This window comes from Triticum urartu, chromosome 1A (assembly GCF_056163025.1).
Source record: "Triticum urartu cultivar PI428250 chromosome 1A, HENAU_Tu73, whole genome shotgun sequence".
In the NCBI taxonomy this organism is placed as follows: domain Eukaryota; kingdom Viridiplantae; phylum Streptophyta; class Magnoliopsida; order Poales; family Poaceae; genus Triticum; species Triticum urartu.
Genome location: NC_141873.1, coordinates 309,301,812 through 309,309,212, shown reverse-complemented (window position 1 = coordinate 309,309,212; position 7,401 = coordinate 309,301,812). Strand labels below are relative to the sequence as shown.

Genomic DNA, 7,401 nt, shown 5'->3' with positions numbered 1-7,401 from the left:
TTTTGAAATGTAGCATCCACAGCTCTCGCCAAATGAAAGCTGCCGTATGCACATCTTTGGGTTGTGTTAGTGCACTTTGCAACTATTCAATTTTCCTACCATGCACACCCCTGAATAGCATGTATTACAGTTTCGTCACTAAAACCAGAAAACAAACAAAAAGTTGCACAGGATTACATGAAATGAACAGATCTCAAGATGTCGAAGTCGGTTTGAACAACGACGAAGCAAATCACCGGACATGCATTCTTGACCATGTCCTGCTAAATGTTCACAAAGACAGGAAGCAAACAATTATCCAACAAGCGGTAAACATGCATATAAACTGTCCAAGTTAAACAAGGAGAAAATGTATCTGGTGTTTACCTCAACAAGTCGTGCATACAAATGCACATAAAAATGGGGTCAGTCTCAGTCATCATCCTCATCTTCTTGGTTGTGCGAGTGGTTTATTTTTTGAGCACGATACATGTCAGCAACCTGGGAATTTGAATACAAATCCACATGAAGACTCTAAACAACATACATATCATTAAGAAAAAAGCAACAGAAAACTTACTTGCTCAGCTGTGGTTGCATGTTCTGGGTTTTTATCATCACGCACCCGCAACAAACGAGGAAATCTTAGAGAGATGCCCTGATTCAATTCAAACTTTAGTCTAGCCATACTCTGCATATTTTAGAAATGGGGGAATGAGGAGATCAAATAACATTACCGACCTTATTTGGATCAACTATCCCATTAGCAGCGCGATGAACTGGACTTATGCTCAAATCAGCAGCTTTGACCTCCCACACCTGATGACCGGTGAAAAATGATTAGTTTGCAAACACCAGCAAGTCTGAAATTAAAATCATCATAACCCCCTTAAGCTATCAAGTGTATATATAGCCAACAATTTTCAGAGTCAACACCAAATGCAGATAAAATGCAGGTAGATGCTAATTTTCAGCTTAAACGCGCTGTTTTCATTGCTATACATGAACTGACACAGCAAGAAAATTGATCCCGTGACTTCAAAATAAATGGGCGGCGAGATATAGCAAGAATAAGTTCTTTCCTTATTAATTACTCGAAAACTCCATCGCAAAAAAAAAAAATTTACTCGAAAACTAACCAGCACATGGCCTTAGGAACATAGACAAATATGTTCACTCTGAAGTTGCTAGATTATTAATGATAATGGGTTAATTATCACTCTTTCATTACAAATCAAAAATAGTAGAACAAGCTAAGATCAATCAAATAAAGACTAGCAATGACAAATGACAAAAGTGAAAAAAAATATAACGAACTAATAGTAACTACTCCCTCTGTAAAGAAATATAAGAGTGTTTAGATCAGTAAAGTAGTGATCTAAACGCTCTTATATTTCTTTACGGAGGGAGTACTTAAGTTTCAATGTGCATATCACCTCTGACGGCTCAAACCACACATCTGGGTCAGTCGTGTCAGCGAACCTATAATATGCCTGCAAAAAATAAAGCATTACTATATACCATAACAACAGGACAGGATATTAATAAAAGAACCATTATGCGACAAGCTGGTCAATTAATGTATCACCTTTGGGTTCTTTATTACTTTACTTTGAAGGCTCGTAGAACGCTCTTCAAGTTGTTGCTCAGAAAATCCAGTACCTACAATTATATAAATATGAATATAAAGAATTGATTCACCATTCAAGTAATTTAGGGTTACAAAAAATACCTATATTGCAGATTGTTTGGTATTCTTCATTATGCTCATCATAGCATGCCAAGAGGAACGATCCATATACACCTTATTAAGAAAAAAGGCAAAAGATGATCAGATAAATGCAAACAGAACTATAATAATCAATTTATTTTAATCTTCAGTATGCATGTTTAATTACCTGTTCGTTTTCCTCTTCCATGAAAAGCAGCAATTGGCACTAAGTCTAAAGAATCTCCAACACTGGCCAAAAGAGCAATACACCATTGGTAGAACAAAATGTTAGTATTTATTTTACTGACATCAAATAAGTCTCTGCTGTAAAAACTTGTTGACAACCCAAAACTTCATAGTAAGGTGTCATGTCACAGCATAAATGATGAGACAATAACATGAGGGATAAATATGCCATCTATATCCTGTGCTCCATAACTATTGTCTAGATTTCCATGTTGTGCAGGCAAAAATGAGGAGTGAAATCAGGATGGCATGAAATATGCTAACCTGTCCATGTAATCTTTCTTCAATTTCAACCAATTGTTTGACCGCTTCGCTGGCTCATATGTAGCATCCGTATCCAATGTCTTGATAATCAACCCTTCACAACTTCAAAATCACTTAAATCTTAGTGCCAGAAAAAAAAATGTCAAAAGAAAACGGTGGTGGTTAGCATTGATAATAAACCCTTCACAACACAGTTCCATGTAAACTCCCCTCACCCATTTTTTCCTTTACTGGAGTCCTGATATATATTCCCTCCGTTCCTAAATATGTCTTTCTAGGGATTTCAGTATGGACTACATATGGATGTATATAGACATAGTTTAGAGTGTGGATTCACTCATTTTGCTCCGTATGTAGTCCATATTGGAATATCTAGAAAGACTTATATTTAGGAACTGAGTGATAGATGCTACAGTTAACACTTGCTTATTTGGCCACTTATTTTCACAGATATGTATATATCCAAGGTGGCTAAGATTTTGTAGGATGTACTCTCACAGCAATCAAATAGATCTAACAATGGGAGGCCAACGTGAAGTGAAGCAAACAATAGAATGCGTTATAAGTACTAATTTTTATGGAAAACTCGACTGTTATTTGCTTTGTATAAAGTGAACAAGGAAACACAGCTCATCGGTAGCAGACATATAAGCTGGCTAATTGTAAAGTGAAAGCTCTACAAAATCCAATTACCTGGAGTTGACAGATAAGTCAAGAAATTTTTGTATCTCCTCGAGGTCATTTGATGTAATTGCAGTTGCCAGTTGAAAAACACCTGGCACTTCCTCGAAAGAGTTGTAAAGATGCTGCCAAGTATTCAAAGCCAATAAATAACTACATCTTTCGAGAGTCAAGACAGCCAAATGAATTAGTCATTTTTTAGGGTGCAACCACATCACTTTCTTGTTTATCAATAATCAGATTGTACACTATACCAGTTTCTATGGATATACATGTACGACACACATGATTAGGGAATTAATGGCGAGCTTAAAATGGCTCAAGTAAAACACTATGACTAACAAATATGGTGTAACAAAAGAAATCTGCAATCACAACTTTCTGAGGACATACCTACAGAATAGGATAGATAACCCAACTAGACAGCAGAATGAAATTATATATTATTAGGAGTCTACATGACTTGTACAATACCTCTCGGCGAACTTTAAGTTGTTCCTGGAGAAGAGGTTTCCCATTGATGTAAAGAATATCAAAGCCAAAAGTACAGACTGATACTTTGATGTCATTTATAGTAACACCCTTGCGGGCCCTTGTGCTGAGTATCTGGAAGTAAGTAGAAAGATATCAGCATCCTTACAACTAGCAGTGACAGGTACATGAAAACTAGGAAAAATTAAGGTAAGTATGATAACCAGAGGCATTAGTTCATCTACTACATACAACAGTTTTCATTGTACATCAGCTATAGGTTATAAACTCAGTTATAAGTATGGTGGTCAATGGAAGTGAGCTTACTCATCTTAATAGAGAAAAAATACAAACCTGAAAGGGTAAAATTCTCTTCTTTTCGCGGTCATAAGCAACAATTTCGCAATCTAAGACAAATGACTTAACTGTAGGCTTTCGGATTCTGCATTGAGATAAGTAAAATTTGTTAATTCTCAGAATTAGTAGTGCAACAGGAAATGTGCAATGGACATGCAGATTAGCTATGAGTTTGTAAACAGATCTAGCTTATCAAGGCTAGCACATATAGGCATGGAGCTTCAATAAATTGGTAGGTGAAATGAAAAGGTAAGTATACCTAGAAATTGCATCAACAACATCAGGGTACTTCCCAGTATTCCTTTCAGCGTTCCGACTATAAATTTCTACTGTTCCATCCTCCATGCAATGAATCTTGCAAATTATAGTGTTATTTGAGATTAGCATGGGCAAAATATAAAATAGCTAATACCCATGAGGCTTGCTTGTACCTGGGCCCGTTCACCATCATACTTGTACTCACAAGTGTACTCACGACCTTGAAACTTGTCAATAATCTCTGAGACAGATTTCGTTGCTTTTGCCAACATAGGACCAACAGGGACGCCTATGGAGAAATTGCATGTTTCTGGAAGTTTCCAAACACCAGCATCAAGAAGAGTCGGGACAATTTTATCATAGATTGGAAGAACTGAATATGCTTCTTTAATTATTTTTGCAGCCTACACAGAAGAGAGGGTATAGAAATATTAGAATGATCATACCAGTCAGTATCCATGCACAGATTTCAGGCAATATGAGAAAGAAAACTGAAAACATGAGAACATGTTGCACATGCACACAACACAATGCTACGATCAATACTACAAACTGCAAAAACAGCGACTAAAGATATATAATTATTATATGTTCCAATTTCACAATAGTTCAACAAGATTAAGTAGTGATTAGAGGAGCCACTACAGAAGGATTATGGGTGTGTTTGTTTGAGCACAAGTTCACGCCACCAAAAACTTGGCTAGTGAATCTTTTGGTCAAGGTTTTGCCACCCCATGTTTTGGCCATGTTGGCAAGACAAACAGAGTGGGCAAAGAGGCATGACCAATTAATTGATAACATTGTCACAACCAAACATACTCCTTCCGTTCACAAATATAAGATGTTCCAACTTTTTCCTGAATTGGATGTATATAGACACATCCGCAAAAAAGGATGTATATAGGATGTATATAAGATGTTCCAACTTGTTCACTCATTTCAGTCTGTATGTAGTCCATATTGAAATATCCAAATCATCTTATATTTGTGAAAGGAGGGAGTACCGTACAAGCCTCAATGGCTTCAGGTGACAGAAATGATTTTTTTATAAATCCTTACCATTACCAAGGTAGCAAGATATTCTGAGAGAAAGAACAGGGATACAAAAAAGGAATTCAGCATGTTGCCAAAAAGTCATAGAAACAGCAGGATACAAGCCTTGAGGGGTAGACTAAATTAGTAAAAGCTGCAACAGCATGCGGACAATAAGAGTTCAACACCTATCTGCACAAATATAAAATTAATGTAAAATTGTAAATAAAAGAAATAAGTGCATCAACCTCTTCGAAAGGTGATTGGACTTTTTTTGGCGGGGACCCTTTTTCAGAATATACAGCAGCTTGCCCAAGAGCCATTTGGACAGTTTTCTCTGCCAACCCAATACGCATCTTCGACTGCAACAAGTGCCAGTTCAGGGGTTTCTTGCAAAGAACATATGAATACTTAAGTGCAGTTAACTAAACATTGCAATATTTACCTGAAGAAGTCGTATAATGTATTGAGGTTCACAGTCTGTTGCAGCGACAAGAAGTCCTTTGATATGACTTCTTTTCTTATCTTGACTGTCTTTGCCAGATTCCTGAAAACATCATGATTGCTAAGTGATTTCTGAAGTGACACTGCATTCTGCAACCAGCTAATCATCTCTCCAATATAACCGATTACTAAACAGAGTGGATTTATTTCCAATAATTAAGCATTTCAAAATCAACCCAATAGAAAAGAAAAAAACATTTCATTTTGAGAATATCAAGCCACAGTAAGGGTTAAAATGACAATTTATAGCTTGAGTAAAATGAGAAAGCATATTACCTTTGCGATTGTCCGAAAGGTATCAAGCACACGTGATATTGTCAGTGGTTTTGGCTTGTACATCATCTTCTGTGATGACCTGCTTGCTTTCGCCACGAGCCCCAAATCACCCAATTCCTACAGTGATGAAGACACAAAGCAATCAATTTATGCTCAAACCCCATTGCTGTTGCTCACTGCAGAACCTAAATTTCACAACTAACAACCTTGAGGTTCTTTTTGACATGCTCCTCTTTCCGGCCATATGCCTCGGAAAGTGCACGGATGATTGATGCATCCCCAATACCAAGCTCAATCCCTTCGTGAGGTGGCGCAATCCGGTTAGCCGAGAGGTATACTGTCGCAAGGAGATCCTCTGGTGTTGTGGCAATAATTGTACGGAACACGTTTGACAGGATCTCTGTAATGACAATCCGTCCAGACTCGTTGGAAATGAGGTCGAGTGCCCGAGCCAGGAACAGGAATGGCACAGGTTCGCCGGGCTTCCAGTAGGCAGCAGCCATGGGATCAAACTCACTGCCTTTCTTCTTGAGCTCGAGAGTGGTATTCACCTCCTCTGACTTGGTGGCATTTGAGATTTTGGTCTTCTTATCATCGGATTGAGACGCTTGGTCTTTAGATTGAGAGACAGGGGCTTGGTCAGAGGGCTTGGCGTCAGATTTGGCCGCTAGGGCTTTGGCCCTCTTCGGCGACAGGGGCTTCTCCGCGGCCTCCAATTTCGCGGCCGCGGCTAGCGTTTTGGACCTCGTGGGCGACGGGGACCTCTTCTTCGCCTCAGGAGCGTCGTCGGCCTTCGACTTGGACTTGGGTGGCGACGACGGGCGCTTCGACTTGACGGGCGACTTGGCCGGCGAAGGCGGCTTCTCGTCCACCGCCGGCTCGGCCGTCGCGCCGTCGGCCTCGGCGGTCGTCTTCGTCCTGGGCTTCTTCGGAGACGGGACCCCGGAGGCGGCCGGGGCCCCCTTCTTGGCCTTCCTGGCGGCGTCCCGCGCGTTCCCCATGAGCACATCCGCCACGGAGCGCTTCCCCCCGGCGCCTCCCGAGGACGACATGGCCGCTCCCCCCGCGGCTAGCGGCTTCACCGCCTCCGCCCTCTTCAGCCTCGCGGGCGGCCTCTTCTCGCCGGATTTGGCGGCGGCAGGGGGGGCGCGGCGGGAGGAGGAGGAGGAGGAGCAGAGACGGCGGGGGCGGAGGAGCAGGGGCGGCGGGGCGAGGGTAATGGCTAGGGTTTTAGGCGAGGGGAGCGGGCGGAACTGGCATCGCAGCAGGGAGTGGAGCGAGGTGGTGGCTCGAGGGAGGAACATGAAGAGGGGTGGGGGGGGGGGGGGGGGGGGGGGGAGGGTTTTAGAGGTGAGCCGGCCGGGCCTGGGCGTTGGTGGGTTGGGGCGGGCGGGGGGACGATGGATGGCGCGAGAACTTTGGTTGGGGAATTGCAGGCAGTGTCACTTCACAATTTATTCTCATTTTCCCGATTCGTTTCCGTTTATATGGGCAGGCATCCATCCTCGGTCTGCTGGGAAACTCCTCGAATGATAGACAGCATTTCTCATGAATTGTGCACACTGCACAGGACTCTGGTTTACTTTTTTTTTCTTTTTTGATTGTTTTGAGAACACTCTCAA

General features: G+C 41.4%; 1 protein-coding gene across 2 annotated transcripts; it reads right to left on the bottom strand.

The window, feature by feature from the left end:
- LIG1 (DNA ligase 1) lies at positions 1-7,090 on the bottom strand. 2 transcript variants are annotated; one of them, XM_048672854.2, is made up of 18 exons: positions 5,986-7,090; positions 5,780-5,896; positions 5,445-5,546; positions 5,248-5,361; positions 4,141-4,371; positions 3,969-4,063; positions 3,707-3,794; positions 3,356-3,487; positions 2,894-3,006; positions 2,201-2,302; positions 1,878-1,939; positions 1,712-1,783; positions 1,568-1,641; positions 1,416-1,472; positions 721-798; positions 560-637; positions 367-480; positions 1-263 (listed from the first exon to the last, which is right to left on the bottom strand). In XM_048672854.2, the coding sequence occupies exons 1-17, from the start codon at positions 7,081-7,083 to the stop codon at positions 412-414; spliced, it is 2,682 nt and encodes an 893-aa protein (XP_048528811.1). In that variant the 5' UTR covers positions 7,084-7,090; the 3' UTR covers positions 1-263; positions 367-411. The 2 variants fall into 2 exon arrangements, with proteins under 2 accessions (XP_048528811.1, XP_048528805.1); XM_048672848.2 differs by having other exon boundaries at positions 1-260.
- Between the last annotated feature and the right edge of the window lie 311 nt (positions 7,091-7,401).

Excerpts from the sequence above, each read along its gene's own strand:
- LIG1 (XM_048672854.2), bottom strand. The coding sequence starts at position 7,083 with ATGTTCCTCCCTCGAGCCACCACCTCGCTCCACTCCCTGCTGCGATGC. Across the intron at positions 5,547-5,779 it reads CCTTTCGGACAATCGCAAAG|GAATCTGGCAAAGACAGTCA; the intron begins GTAATATGCTTT and ends TGATGTTTTCAG. Across the intron at positions 4,372-5,247 it reads TCCAATCACCTTTCGAAGAG|GCTGCAAAAATAATTAAAGA; the intron begins GTTGATGCACTT and ends TCTTCTGTGTAG.